General features: G+C 42.3%; 1 protein-coding gene and 1 pseudogene across 1 annotated transcript in view; both read left to right on the forward strand.

Annotated features, from left to right (window-relative positions):
* The first annotated feature begins 264 nt into the window (after nucleotides 1-264).
* On the forward strand, nucleotides 265-804 carry LOC112668585 (ferritin heavy chain-like; annotated as a pseudogene).
* A 2,587-nt stretch (nucleotides 805-3,391) lies between these two features.
* The window catches only part of F9 (coagulation factor IX), a 32,490-nt gene continuing 19,653 nt past the window's right edge, over nucleotides 3,392-16,228 (forward strand). Inside the window, exons 1-4 of the mRNA XM_025460882.3 lie at nucleotides 3,392-3,696; nucleotides 9,610-9,773; nucleotides 9,980-10,004; nucleotides 14,097-14,210. Of these exons, the coding sequence (XP_025316667.1) occupies nucleotides 3,630-3,696; nucleotides 9,610-9,773; nucleotides 9,980-10,004; nucleotides 14,097-14,210 (370 nt within the window). The 5' untranslated portion in view covers nucleotides 3,392-3,629. The remainder of the gene's footprint in view (nucleotides 3,697-9,609; nucleotides 9,774-9,979; nucleotides 10,005-14,096; nucleotides 14,211-16,228) is intronic.

A 16,228-nucleotide genomic window follows, 5' to 3' on the forward strand; every position in this document is an offset into this window, starting at 1 on the left:
TATGTTATGTAAATAACTAATGTAGTTATGTAAATAACTAATTTTGCCACAGAATATTGAGTCTCCAACAAGACTCACCACAGCTTCCTGCTTCAGTGGTGCTTGCATAGAAATCAGGGCTCATCCCCCACCCTGGCAGCTGTTCAGAGCCAGCCCTCCCCTATCTCCTCACAGAGCCAACAGCTGGTCCCAAAGCCCCTGTTGCCACTGCAGCACCATGCAGCCACAGCTGCCAGCCACTGCCTCTCCTCAGCAGCTGCCATAATGACTGCACCCCCCTTGCAGGTGCACCAAAACTACCATGAGGACTCAGAGGCCACCCGCAACCACCAGGTCAACCTGGAGCGCTTTGCCTCCTAGGTCTACCTGCCCGTGTCTTACTACTTTGACCACAAAGATGTGGCTTCAAAGAACTTTGCCAACTATTTTCTTTGCCAATCTCATGAGGAGAGGGATCATGTGAGAAACTGATGAAGCTGCAGAACCAACAAGGTGGCCAAATCTTCTTTCAGGATACCAAGAGGCCAGATGGTGATTACTGGGAAAATGGGCTGAACGCAATGCAATGTGCATTACACTTGGAAAAGAGGGTGAATCAGTCACTACTGGAACTGTACAAACTGGTCACTTAATAAAAATGACCCCATTTGTATGACTTCATTGAGACTCATTATCTGATGAATAGGTGAAATTCATCAAAGAACTGGATGACCATGTAACCAATCTGTGCAAGATGGGGGTCCTGAATCTGGAGAGTATCTCTCTGACAAGCACACCTTGGGAAACAGTGATAATGAGACCTAAGCCCTACGCTGTTTTCCCACAGCCTCGAGAGTGAATTCCTTGGTCAGCAAGGCAGTGCATGCATGTTGGTGTTATGTTTACCTTTTGTAGAAGTCATACCAAAACATCTACTCAACTTCTTTCATTTGTACCATTCCTCCAAAATAAAGTAATTCGGTATTCCCCCCAAATAATCTTGCCATGCAATATTCAAGTGGGAGAAATCACTCTACCAGATATAAAAGCTTACTATGTAGCTATAGTAATCAAAACAGTGTGGTGTTGGCAGAGGGATAAACAATGGAACAGAATAGGAAACCCAGAAATATACCCAAAACAATGGAACAGAATAGAAAACTAGAAATATACCCAAATCAATATAGTTAACTGAGTTGTGAAAAAAAAACTGCATAAGCAATTGAACAGAGCACGGATGATCTTTTTAACAAATGGTGCTGGAGGAATCAAACATCCACAGGAAAAAAAAATCAACCTAAACTTGACATCTTATAAAAACGAACTCAAAACAGAGCACCAGAATAAATCTAAAACCTAAAATTATAAAATAGTTTATAAATGGGAAAGATTAGCAGAAGAGTTCTAAATGTGGACACTAAGGGAAGATCCATTAAAAAATGATACTGAGGGGTACCTGGGTGGCTCAGTGAGTTAATTGTCTGACTCCTGATTTAGACTCAGGTTATGATCTTGGGGTCATGAGATCAAGCCCTGTATCAGGCTCAGTGCTCAGCAAGGAGTCTGCTTGAGATTCTCTCCATCTCCCTCTGCCCCTCCCCCAACTCATATATGCTCTCTCTAAATAAATAAATAAAATTTGTTTTAAAAAGATAAATTGAATTTCATTAAAATCTAAAACTTTGGCTATGTGACTCAGTTATGAGGATGAAAAGGTAAGCTATGGTCTTAGAGACAGTATTTGCAAACCATGTATCTGAGAAAGGACCCGTATCTTTATCTTTTTTAAATTCTAAATTTGAACAGTAAAATATCAGTCTCATTGGGAAATAGGCAAAAAAATGAACATATGGGCAGCCCCAGTGGCACAGCGGTTTAGTGCCGCCTGCAGCCTGGGGTGTAATCCTGGAGACCTGGGATCGAGTCCCATGTCAGGCTTTCTGTATGGAGTCTGCTCTTCCTCTGCCTGTGTCTCTGCCCCCTCTCTGTGTCTCTATGAATAAATAATTTTTTAAAAAAATGAACATACATTTCACTGAAGAGGACATATTTATAGTAAGTAAATTATAAAGTGTTTAACATCATTAGTCTTGGGGAAATACAAATTAAAACACAACGAGCTAGCACAACACACCTATCAAAGTGTCTAAAGTAAAAAACAGTGACAATATGAAATGTGGCAAAGATGCCAAGAAACTGGATCATTCACTCATTTCTGGTGAGAATACAAAGTGATACATCCATTTTGGAAAACAGTTTGGCACTTGATTAAATGTTAAACAACCAGGGCTGCCCAACCAAATTGCTTTTTGAAAATGAAGGTAAAATAGTTATAGTTTCAAATACAAGTTGAGAAAATTCATAAGAAGACCTATGCTATCAAAATAATTAAAGAAAATTATTCAGAGTGATGAAAAATTATAACAGATTGAAATTTGGATTTACACAAAGAAATGAAGAATATCGGGCAGCCCCAGTGGCTCAGCGGTTAGCACCGCCTTCAGTCCAGGGTGTGATCCTGGAGACCCAGGATCGAGTCCCACGTCGGGCTCCCTGCATGGAGCCTGCTTCTCCCTCTGCCTGTGTCTCTGCCTCTCTGTGTGTGTGTGTGTCTCATGAATAAATAAAATCTTTAAAACACACACACACACACAGTTCTTAAATATTTAAATTTAAAAAAAAGATTTATTTATTTATGAGACACACATGAGAGACACACAGGTCTCTCTTATGAGAGACACACACAGAGAGAGAGAGAGAGAGAGAGAGAGAGAGAATCGCAGAGGCATAGGCAGAGGGAGAAGCAGGCTCCACACAAGGAGTCCGATGGGGTACTAGATCGTATGTCTCCAGGATCACACCCTGGGCTGCAGGTGGCGCTAAACTGCTGAGCCACCAGGGCTGCCCACATACATATGTTCTGAGACAGGGTCCTCATATTTCATATATGAGTACATGGCACAACAAAACTGATCAACTCATTATGAGGAAGAACATAAAGGATTCACCAGGTGACTGGGAATGTAAGCACTGGAGTGTTTTAAGGTAGATAACCAAATGACTTTGTGACTTTGTTCTCTCTCTTTTTTTTAAGGTTTATTTATTTATTTGAGAGAGGGGGAGCGTGTAGAGGGGAGGGGCAGAGGGAGAAAGAGAGAATCTCAAGCAGACTCTACATTTAGCTTGGGGCCCAACATGGGGCTCCCTCCCGCGACCCTGAGATCACGACCTGAGCCAAAACCAAAAGCCGGGCACTTAAGCAACCAAACCATTCAGGAGCCCGTCCCTTTAAACTACATGACGTTAGTGCTCCTGGACAAGGATAAAGACGGATCCAACGGGTGAATTTTGCTGCCACAGCAACCGTAGCCATTATATCCCACCTTGTTCCGAGGATGTGTCACTTCCGGCTTCAGCCTCCAATCAGCCACAGTGACAGAAGCCCACAGAATCAGAGGCGAGCTTTAAAGATGAACACTGCCTACACTCTTAACCCAAGAGGCCACTGGAAATAGCCCAAAGACCCACTGAGGGAGATGGACACTGTTTCCCAGAAGTAAATACAGCTCAACTTGTACTTTGGAACAACTGGTCAACCTTGCTCCTTGCACAATTCATCAGCAAAGGTTAGGCAGCGCCTGAATAGGATCATGGCAGAAGCATCGGGCCTCGTCACCGTCTGCCTTTTAGGATATCTACTCAGTGCCGAATGTGCAGGTTGGTTTCCTTTTTAAAGATACATTGAGTATGCTTGTCTTCTAGCTGTAGAAATGCCTGGTGCTATCTTCTCCACTAACTAACGGTTACAGAGTTTGACAGCAACGTTTAAGATTCTAGTCGTCAGCATGTGGGTTGGTAAGTACTGGTTCTCTGGTAGCTGTGCCTTCTTTATTGCTAAAACTAAACAGATTTACAATGCTTACGATATCTTTCCTTTTTTTTTTTTAAATGGACACTGTTAGGCAACGTGATCCTGCTTGGAAAACAATCTCCTTGGTTAAAGAACACTAAGAGTGGGGAAAATGTCTTAACCAGGAAACAGCAGCATGTGAGGAACTCATTAAGTCTGTCATTTTGGGTTAACCTACCACTTTGAGATCAAAATGGCGTGTGTCACATTACAGCCACCAATATCGGTTTTATTTACACAGTTTGATTTTAAGATATCTGATGTGTTTCTAAATTTTAGAACTGAACCTCTAATTTTAACAAGCCTCTAAATTTAAATAGCCATAAAATCATATACCTACGATTTTAAGTTTTACTTAAAATGAGTTTTTCATTATGAAGCTGTTACTTATTCCTAAAGTTTTTCATGAATTGGGAAAAAAATTATTTTCTCTCTGATTCGAAACATCTCAGAGAAAAAAAAAAAAAAGAAACATCTCAGAGTTAATACACAGGGAAACCCAATACTCACTTGAGCAAAACAAGTCCAAAAATTGACACAAGCAGTAGGAACTTAGTTAATGCAATAATGCACTTGTTTTTTTCACTTCAGTGACTTTATGCACTTCCCAAAGGAAGGCACCCAGGGAAGAAATTACCCCATTTAGGCAAACAGTGTGTTCTCACAGGAAGCATTTATCACCCTTACTTGTCAACCTACTATAATCAAATCTAGTAGCTGACAGTGCCAGGATCAGGGGTGCCAACCCTAAGGGTCCCCGGAAAGCAGACTGGCTCCGTATTGCCCACTCCAGACATGATGTCAGACTGAAATGCAGAAATGATGATATGAGAATGCAAAGGTTAAATCAAAGTGGCCAAGTGGGTAGAGTGAAGAAATAAAGAAATGTAGCTGGAAAATTCACAAAGTAGGACATAAAGCTAAGTCTTTACACATATCTCATCAGTGTGAGATCTAGGAGGACAAAAGATCCAAGCCCTTCCTTCAGGATAAGTGGTGAGATAATGGACATTTCAAGAGGGCTACTGCTCCCCTGAAGACCTCACATGTTGAAAAAAAGTATACATATGGCAGGCGGTGGGGGCGGGGGGGGACTAGGATTTCAGCACTGGGGAAATAATGGCTAGAAGAGATAAACCCCGAAGAGAGGCTAAATATACGACCCTCAGACAATACTGAGGCGAAAGGCAGTCTGATTCTGGAGTCACTGTAGTCAGAGATAACAGGCCCTTGAGGAGAAAGCCAGGGGAATTTCCCAAAGGATGGCCAGTACTAATGCAGCACTCTCTTCTGCTCTTCAGCTGTCACTGGCTTCTAAAAGCTGTTTCTGTGAATGACTTACAGAGATGTTACATTTTCATGACTGCTGCCCTTAGGTATTACTTGCATTGGTTTAGAATTTTGAAATCAAAATTTCTGTGAAACCAATTCAGTTTTATAAGGTGTATGGGCTGAAGAGGTCTTTCATTCAGAATGAAGACATGAAATGAATGAATGAAAGACAGCTTCAGTCCATACGCTTTACAAAACTTCACAAAACTGAGCAACTACTATGGTGCCAGGTACCGGGGTGAGATATTAGGGGCACAGGGATAATCCAGATTCCCTCTTTGACCCAAAGCACCATGAAGTCAGGGGAGAGATTTCAATGTAATAGGACAAAGTGTGAGCCAGGTACTAAAGGACCATAGAGAGAGCAATACATTAACTGGGAAAACACTTGACAGAGAGTATCTTTGGTTGGATCTTAAAAGATGAATAGGTTCACTCTTCTTAAATGTCTGATCTAGGGCATTCTATGCAAAGAGAATCACATGTGTGATCCACAAAGAATGTGAGGTCTTTCAGGAACTCAGGATGTTTGGAATATTAAATATGACAGGTGAGGTAGGATAGCTGACAGGGTCAGGTCACCAGATAATGAAGCTCTGAAATGGAGGAATCTGGACCACAGAACCCAATTATTGAGTCATCAGAAGTGTAGGGGCACCTGGGTGGCTCGGTTGGTTAAGCCTCTGCCTTCGGCTCAGGTCATGATCCCAGGGTCCTGAGATCAAGCCCCAAGTTGGGCTCCCTGTTCGGGCTCCCTGCCTGGCTGGGAGCCTGCTTCTCCCTCTCCTTCTGCCATTCTCCTGCTCGTACTCTCTCACACATGCTCTCTTTCTCCCGAATAAATAAATAAAATCTTTTTAAAAAGAAGTGTGAATGGGAATAGCACTGATGGCTGATCTAGAATGCTCAGTCTGACAACATTCTCTTTTTTTTTACTATTTCTTATTAAGTTTTTTATTTCAATTCCAGTATGGGTAGCATACAGTATTATATTAGTTTCAGGTGTACAACAGAGTGACTCAACAGTTGTATACATTATGCAGTGCTCATCCTGGTAAGTGTACTCTTTAGTCCCCCCCCCCCCCATTACCTATCAGCAGTCTGGCAACATTCTAATGAACCATTTGAGGAAATGATGGCAAGACTTGGGAGACTGTTCTGAAACCACTACAATCATCTGGGGAAGGCATGAGGGCCTGAGCCTGGCCATTAGCTTCTCTGTGCAGACAGAGAAGAGGAAAAGGAATTCAAGTGACATTAAGGAAGTAGAAATGATGACTTAGCCATCTGGCCATGGAAGGGTAACAGGTTCAGAGAAGCGTGGAGAGTACGTCTTGGGCATCTAACGTGATCACAGGACACGGCATAGTACCTACAAGCACGGGCTATGCCATCTGACTGCCCAAAGTCTAAATCCTGGCTCTGACACTTGAGTATGTTACCTGGGTCAAGTTACTTAACCTCTCTGAAGTCCCATTTTTCTCACTTACAATGAGAGGACAGGATCTATCTCATGGGACCGCCGTGAGGATGGAATGAAATAATGGCCACAAAGCACTGGGCATGGTGTCCAGCACTTCAGAAGCAGTAGATAAACATCAGCTCTGATTAGTTGCAGGACAATATACAGTTAGGGAGCTAGAAAGAGGATCTGGAACTCAGAAGATGTATCTGACCAGAGATGGGTATTTGGAACCCACTGTTGTAGAAAGAGCAGTTCCAGCCACGTGTGTGAGGGTGCAGGGAGTGAGCACGGATAACGTGGTGGCTAGTGCTGGGCTGACTGTGGTGAGGGCTCAGAAAATGGTGTTGAGAGATTCAGGGCTGGACCAGGGGGAGGCAAGCAAAGTACATGGAGCATGAATGTACCTGCCTGTGCACGCTGAGAGACAGTGTCTCTTTACGTTTTGTGCCCTAGATGCCTCGTTTACCTTGCCCCAGTCCTGGCCCTGGTAAAGACGTATGGCATGAACAGGCTGAGGCAGGACCCTGAGAGCACTCTGAACATTTAAGGGGAGGGGCATACAACTAGGAAAGCATTGGTTCAAGCAGTGGATGAATAACAAGAGTTAGAGCAAAGGGAAGAGCCAGCAGAATGACTTCATGGGAAGAGCACCCTGGAAAGAGAGAGAGAGAGAGATCAAGCATTAGAAATGTTTCAGAGCGGAGGCAGGACCCTGAGGGCACTCTGAACATTTAAGGGGGAGGCGTACAACTAGGAATGCATTGGTTCAAGCAGTGGATGAATAACAAGAGTTAGAGCAAAGGGAAGAGCCAGCGGAATGACCTCATGGGAAGAGCATCCTAGAGAGAGAGAGAGAGAGAGAGAGAGAGAGAGAGATCCAGCATTAGAAATGTTTCAGAGCAGTTGAGAAGTAGTACATAAACTCAAAACTATCCTTTAGGAAGTCATTGCTGATCCTGACAATAGTCATTTCATTATATGGACGGGAGTGAAGAAGGGAAAGAGCTACAGAAAAGTGCATTAAGGCGCTAAAGGGAATTGAGAAACGGGAAGGCAGGCCAGCATGAGACAAGCAGGGGGGGAGAGAGGACCAGTGTACACCACATACCATGTACACATATTATCCCACCACTCCTATATCAACAACATTGGGAGGTAGATTTTCTTATCATACCACTGTTTTTGCATTTGATCAAGTTAAGCTTCCGAGATTATGTCACTTGCCTAACGTCTCACGGCCAACAGGTGGTAGATAGATTGTACAAATCCGGGTGTGTCTGACTGCAAACCCCTGTTTTTCCACCCAGCTGCACTGTAACTGGATGCAAACGTAGATGCTATAGGCAGGGAGCCCAGGGCCAAGCAAACAAATTGCCAAGCAGAGGGGAGGGCCTGGCGGGGAGGCGGGAGGCATCACGGTGTGATGGGCCCACCTGCAGCCTGGTGATTTTCTCTCACAGCGCTCAGCTGCCTCGGGAGGGCAGACAGGCAGATGGCTGCACTGATCTAGTGCTTGGAGTTGCAGGGTATCGCAGCACAGAGGAAGAAGTGTAGGGAATTGAGAACATTGGCAAGAGTTGAAGAGAAAAAGTCTAAGCTAAATTCAGGAGGAAAAAAGAGTGAAGTCCAAGGAGACTCGCAGACCAAGAGAAAAGTGAGGTTTGTCAGGGGACTCGAAGTCTCCACAAAGTGAACAGCTGCAATGAAAATAAGGGAATATGATTTAGTTCTTCTTCTCCTTCTCCCCTTCCCCTCCTCTTTCTCTTCCTCCTCTTCCTCCTGCTTTTTTGAATTCATGAGAAAGCAGGCCCAAAATGCCTGGAAAGTTCATCTTTTTTTTTTTAAGACTTTATTTATTTGATAGAGAGAGAGAGAGCACAAGCAGGGGAAGCTGCAGAGGGAGAGGGAGAAGCAGGCTCTCCATCGAGGGAGCCCAACATAGAGCTCGATCCCAAGACCCCAGGATCATGACCTGAGCCGAAGGCAGACGCTTAACTGACTGAGCCACCCAGGAGCCTGTGGAAAGTTCATCTTATAAGCACTCTGTCCTGTTGAGATGGTAGCAGATAGTCCCTTGAAGAAAGGAACAACTCCAGCAACTTCTTGGGTTCCTGCTATTAATTATAGATACAGATATGTTTTCTAGATCTATCTAGAGAGACATACGCAGAGACAGAGAGTGAGCTTTGAATGTGGGGAGAGAGGGAGGGAAGGAGAGAATGAGGTTAGAGACCTCAATCCTCCAGAGTTGGGAGTGTCCCCAAAGGCTAGGCAGTCACAGCCTAAGTCAGTCACATTCCTGAATCCCAGAGAAAGACTTACGTCATTGGAATTCCCCTAACACATGCCAACCAAAGGTGTTGTGAGTCTGAAAATAAATTAATGCAGTGGTTTTTCTTTAACATCCAGTGAGAGACACTGGGGTTGCATTTGCAGCTGGACTACAATTATGCTTCCGTTCTTCCAAGAGAAATTTGTTGCAGAGTCATTTGGGCAACCACATCGTGCGAACACAGCCCAGCCAGGGTGATGGATCACCCTGCAAGGATCTGCAATTAGCTATTTTCAAATGATGACAAAGTGTGAAGTTAACTGCTTATTTGAGAACTTTCTTTTTCATCCAAAGTAAATTCAAATGCGATTGAAAATCTGACCTTTCATTACTGGAGCTCTCTTGACTAAAAGCCAAATTGAATTTTAATTCCTAAATCTCCATGTGTATACAGTACCATGAAGACATCACAGATTTTGGCTCTGTGCCCTGAAGATAAATTGGCTTTGGGATTACTTGGATTAAAAACAAAGCCTTTCAAAAAAAAAAAAAGAAAAAAAAAAAAAAACAAAGCCTTTCTTAAGAGATGTATTTAATTTTCATGATGTTTTCTTTTTCCTAAAGCTAAAGAATAGTTCTTTTGAATTTCAGTTTTTCTTGATCGTGAAAATGCCACCAAAATTCTGAGTCGGCCAAAGAGGTATAATTCAGGTAAACTGGAAGAGTTTGTTCGAGGGAACCTTGAGAGAGAATGTATAGAAGAAAAGTGCAGTTTTGAAGAAGCACGGGAAGTTTTTGAAAACACTGAAAAAACCGTGAGTATTTGTGCGTAATGTTCTTCAGATGCAAAGTACAGAAAACTGAAAAAAGAAACTTCTCTTTGGAATTTTAAGATATCTATCCATATATATGTATTATAAATATTATAAAAGGCAAGGAATTAAATCCAAAATATTTTATTTTTTTTCAGATCCAAAATATTTTAGATACTACCACTAACTTGTCCTCTTTTTCTTTACAGACTGAATTTTGGAAGCAATATGTTGGTAAGCAATTAATTTTTTCCTCTAGCTGGTATAGGAAACATTTGAGAATTAGGTATCTTTTCTCTGTGTAAACATACAATATATTAAACTCTGTCAAAAGAGTTGGACTCTTTTACCCAAGACTCGATGGTGATATATGACAGGTTTATGCCAGCATGGGCGATACCTGCTGGCACATCAGCCGACTCCTCCCTAGGGCTTCAAAGAGACATTGCTGCAGCCCAAGCAGCTGGAAGAAAGAAACTAGATGACTGTATCTGGGGACTGAGTGAGAGTTTGTGTCCTCGGTTGAGAATGTGAAAATGCTGACCAACTTAAGTGTTTATTGCTTAGAAGTCTTCCTCCTTTATGATGGCCTACACAGCCCCCCATGATTGTCCTGGCCCTCAGACCCTCTCCTCTGCACACGTGGATGGGGAGGAGGGGGCCAGCCATCCTGGCCTCCCAGCTGCTCCCTGCACACTCCAGAATGCTTCTGCTTTGGTCTCGGATCTGACTGTTCATTGAACATGGGATCTCTTTTGCCAGGTTCCCCCCTAGGCTCACTCCCCCACCTCTTTACCCAAACGTCACCATCTCCATGAAGCCTACCCTGATCATCTCTTAATACTTCCACCTGCCACCCTGTAACCCCATCACCTAGGCACTGCAACCTCCTCTACTATTTTTCACAGCACTTTTCACCATCTGAGGTAACATTTAATGAATGCTCTTACTTATACTATTTATTATCTGTTTTCCCTGCCTCATCAGAATGCAGGTTTCATACTGGCAGTGGCGCTCAAGTGTTTTGTTTATTGATGTATTCCCGGTATGTTGAATACAGAAGCGCTGAGTAAATATTTGTTGAATGAATTGACCAAAAGGAGGAAAAGTAAAAACTTTCATGAGAACTAAGCTTTAAAACGAATGTAAAATCCAGCAGCAGGATTTTGAGGCAGCAGAAGTTCCACAGGTTGACTTATCCAAGACCATCCACAGGGACAGATCCTGGACAGCAAATCCACTGAGTTTCAGCAATTTGAGATCTAGTTCTATTTTCCAGTTGCTATTCTGGAACACTATTAGACTTGTCCACACTTGAGAAACTCATAACTTCTCCACTTTTCTTTTTAAATCCTAAGGGAGAATGAGGGCCTCTCCATTACATTTACTTTCTCTGACTTTCCTTATTGGTAGTAATGAATCCTACCATGTCAGTTCTCCACTCTGGTATTCCCCCTCAGTTAGTCCAAATGAATCTTTTTATTTTCTATTTCTATTATATTTAAAACTTTACATCTTGTGATATATATTTTTTAAGATTTTATTTTTTAATTGATCTCTACTCCCAACATGGGGTTTGAACCCACAACCCCAAGATCAAGAGTCACACACTCCACTGACTGGGGCCAGCCAGGTGCCCCTTGTGATATATTTTTAAAAGCCATTCAATTTCTACTCCCGCACCCCCAAAAAGATCCTGGCTGTATTTAAATTCCCATGACTTCCTGATTGTCCCCCCTCCCAGCAGGGGTTGGTCAGGACCCTGTAAGAACCATATTTTGAAGGTAAGCCTCCTGCCTTCTAGGTCACAGGCCACATTGTTTACTGTACGTGGGGCAAAGATATCTCAGGGACATCAGGGGCAGGATTCTTTTACTACTGCTTCATCCACCAAAAATTGAGAACAAAAAAGCAAAATAAAAATAACTCCATGCCTCTTTTCACTTGCAGCCAAGATTCCTAACCACCACCACCCCCCGCAAATAACCGATGCTATTTCTTACTGTATGGGCTGTCACACTCTGCATGGTGCAGGCCCGTCATGCCTGCCTTATTCTCTACTATCAACAAGGACAGAGTCTAGTTGAAGAAGAAAGATCGTCCAAGTACATTAGCCAGCATCTGTCCAGCACTTTACAGTTTACAGAGTGCTTATCATATTTAATCCTCACACCAACCCTGTGAGAAAAGCATTATGTACCTCATTTTACAGAGGATGCTGAGGCTCAGGGAGGCTACAAGACTTGCCAAAGGTCACCCAGCTGGGGAGTCACGGGGCCCAGGAGAGAACCCAACTTCTCCAACGGGCAAGCCCTTGCTTCTCACTATCACTCCTCCCGGCCTTCAGAGCCAGATGCAGTGATTCATTAAACAGCCACCCAACAGCCTTAAACAGGAATCTCTCGCTTGGCAAGGGCTTGTCCCTTGATGTCTTTGACCCCTACTGTCTGTAGCTTTGCCTGAGCCCAAAGTACACAAAGACAAGCACCCAAAGGAGGGCTATATGCAGCTAAAATGATACTCATTTTAAAGATATGTCTCAGCAAATGAGTTGCTGTGTAGCTGGCTGCAAGCCCAGACCCTTTCAGTGAAACATCCTAAATAATTCAGATATGTTGGTCTATAATATAAAGTGCAAATGTGGCTCGTTTTTTAGACCAGTTTGAACATCAATAATAATAAACCAGAGATAACGTATTTTGTTTTCACAGAATTGGAACAAATTGAACTATCTGTGCAAAAGCACACTGGATCAAGGGGCAGAGGGGACAAGGTCTAATCTTTCTAGCAAGCAGATTTTCCAGAGAGGGACTATTTCTGAGAAAGGGATGTGAGCCCTTAGTCAATGGGACCGGGACGCGTACTGCTGACCAAGAGTATGACAGATGAGCTAATCCTCTCTGTAGGGCAGCCACATCGACACACTAGATGGCACGGAGTTTTGCTCTAAAGTTGGACTAATAATTAGAAATTCCTCTTTCATCATCCCCTTCTTCCTTTTTCGTTCATTCTTATGTCATCCTTACCTCTTCTTCTTGCTGACCTAGCTCTTATTTTTCCTTTAGGGCTGTTTCTCTTAGCTCAAAGTGTGTACCAGTCTCCCTTCTGGTTCTATTCATCCCTTTCTCCTGAAGCTTCCTTAGAAATATGGATTGAGCCAGAGCTTTCAGAAACCAGACTTAAAGGTTCCCTTCTCATCCTGACCCTTCCCCGCTTGCCTATTCCTTTGTCCTGTTTTCTTATCATCAGTGTCTTCAAAGGCTCTCAAGAGCACTGTAAACGTACAAACTTCAGGAAAGGTAGAAAGGAAACACAGCCAATCTATATATAAATAAAGCGTATCTTCAGAACCTTCTCGTTTTTTATTCTTTGTGGTAAAGGCTGTTTCTCACCCGAAACTAATATAACACTGTATGTCGACTAACTGGAATTAATTTTAAAGAACTAAAAAAAATTTTTAAATAAAACTTAAAAAAAATCTCTTAAATAAAAGTTGCTTCTCACTTTACCATACCATTTGGGACCTAACTCATAGACAGCAGACTATCTTCAAGCAGTGAGAGATGCTTTTGGCATCTCTTCTATTGTTCTGAACCATTGCTACATACTATACTTTATAGAATTAAATGATACCAGAAAGAAGTAGATGCATTCGCTACAAGTTTAAACTGCCAGTTCCTTGAGTGGAAGTACCATATGCTATCCAGCTCCGCATGCTCTGCAAGACCTGCCATAGCAGGCTCTGGTAGGACATAGTGATAATCATCGTTAGAGTCATGTGATTTGATTCAGAACTAACCTGTTGTCATTCTAGAAGAAAGGAATGAAAACCCTTCTCCCCCTGTGCTCATATAGTACATTTCTAACCTCTGACATTCTTCTCAGTCTTCCTCTTCCCTTGGGTTGCATAAACTACATGCATGCCTTCCTCAGAGCAATTTCCTAGGATAGTAGCCTAAGAACCTCTGTTTGGGTTGCTCTTAGAAACTCTGGAAGAGGGGACCCCTGGGTGGCTCAGAGGTTTAGTGCCTGCCTGCCTTCGGCCCAGGGCATGGTCCTGGAGGCCTGGGATCAAGTCCCACATGGGGCTCCCTGTGTGGAGTCTGCTTCTCCCTCTGCCTATGTCTCAGCACGCCCCCTCCGTCTCTCATGAATAAATAAATAAAATCTTAAAAAAAAAAAGAAACTCTGGAAGACAGGGGCATCCCATAATCAACAGCGTCAGCAGTTCTGACCCTAAAATCAGGCTCCCCTCCCCAGGAATCTGCACACAGAGGCATTCTAAGCAGTTTATTTGCTAATTCAACTTCTTAACCTATTTCAAAGATGGAGATCAATGTGAATCCAATCCATGTTTAAATGACGGTGTATGCAAGGATGACATTAATTCCTATGAATGTTGGTGTCGAGCTGGATTTGAAGGAAAGAACTGTGAATTAGGTAAGTGGTCATTTTTTGATTACTCATGGTTCCATGTTTCCCTGTGAAACTGGATGAAACTGGAAAATGCAGTATTTATATATCATAATTTTCTCTTAAAAACATATTCTTATTGTGGTAAGGAACACTTAATGGAAGATCTATACTCTTAACAAATTTGGAAGTGTACAATACAGTATTGGTCACTCTAGGCACTGTGTTGTACAGCACATCTCTAGAACTCCTTCATCCTGCATAACTGAACCCATATACCCACTAAACGGCAGCTCCCCCTTTCCCCTTCCCTCAGCCCCTGGCAAGCACAATTATATTCTCTGTTTCTATGTGTCTGCCTATTGTAGACACTGACTCAAATAAGTAGAATCATGCAGGATTTGTCCTTCTATGACTGACTCATCACTTAGCATCATGTCCTCCAGGTTCATCTGTGTTGTTGCATATGACAGGATTTCCTTTTTTAAAAGGCTGAATAATATTCCATCGTATAAAGCACATACTTTCAAAGCTTATAAACATTCATCTGGTCTGTGGTCATAGTTTCTGGGATGAGTTCAAGAAACTACAGTAGGAGCAATAATATTTGGTTGCTAATATCAGTTGGTAATGATGCTCCCCTCACTTATTAATCCTCAATACAACCGTATGTGGTCAGTACCATTATTATCCTCATCCTATTCAGATGAGGAAACTGTAGCTCAGACAGGCCAGAAGCACAGAGGCAGTAAATGATGGAGTCAGAACTTGAACTTCAGCTTGACCAAAGCCCACACTTCTCCATTCACAAAATGCAAAGAAAATCGAACCCATACAATTGTCTGAACTCATGACTAAATCATTATCAACATAGGCAGTGGATGTCAATGAAATACAGAACTGAGATATGAGGAGGCCAGTTCTCCATAAAACAGGCACTTCTCTGCACATACTAACCACTTCTCATGTTAAATTTGTTAACAAAACTCAGAGCTCACTCCTGAATTTGACTTATATGGATTACATTGAAAGAGTTACACAGCAAATCTAGGAGCACTGTACATCTTTTCTCTCATAGCCTAGAATATTCCCCCCCTGGGATTTTTGGCAATTGGAGCAGTAAATCCTAAGTTCTTCTCCTACTTGCTTATTATCTCTGGATGCAAGATTACTGGTATTATGTTTGTGAAAGGCACACCATGCTAATGACAGATTCTCTCTCCCCTCTGAAATTCCAAAAGAATGGAGATGCAATCCTAGGGAAAGAATTCAACAGCACAGGCTACCTGATTAAGGGCAAAGAGTAGAAAATTAGCAGGACTCTATTAATACTAGCAATTCATCTGACATACAGATGAAAAAGGCATAAAACAAAATGAAACTCAGCAGCTGTACTTGTCCTATAGAGAAAGGAAGAAAAGTCACCCGTAATGTTCAGAAATCTTTTCGGTACTAAAGAGAGCTCCACTGATCATCTTCCTTTGAGATCCAAAAGATAAAAAAGAATAGAAGATAAGAAAAGGAAAAGCAGCAGGGCAAAAACATTTAAAAAGAAAGAAAAGAGTGGATGCAGGTGGATGAACTGGTACCCCTGGCTTGAATTCCCATTCCCTTAGATTTCCCAGCATGGGGGCAAACCAATGCCTGGGTTACCTTTCTTGTGGGTGTGGTAATTCGCTGAAGATCTCTGCAGTGCTACTTTCATCTGAAAGGTTCTAATTTCAAGTTTAGACTTACGTAGATAAATCTGATCCTGCTATTATGGAAACCTACAGAAATCTTTGGAGTAGTTACTCATTATCAGCTTAACTAATATAACCATTGGAGCTGAGGGAATGAATAACTCAATTAATCTCAGTTAAAAACGTAGGCCACATTGTAGAATTGAAAATAACATTTAGTGAGCCTGCTCGGCTCAGTCAGCAGAGTATACAACTCTGGATCTTGGGGTTGTGAGTTCAAGCCCCCTTTTGGGCATAGGGCTTACTTTAAAAAAATAAAATAAAATTAGGAGCAATTAAAAAAATAGTGTTTAGCATTAAATA

This window comes from Canis lupus, chromosome X (genome assembly GCF_003254725.2).
Source record: "Canis lupus dingo isolate Sandy chromosome X, ASM325472v2, whole genome shotgun sequence".
NCBI classification, from domain to species: domain Eukaryota; kingdom Metazoa; phylum Chordata; class Mammalia; order Carnivora; family Canidae; genus Canis; species Canis lupus.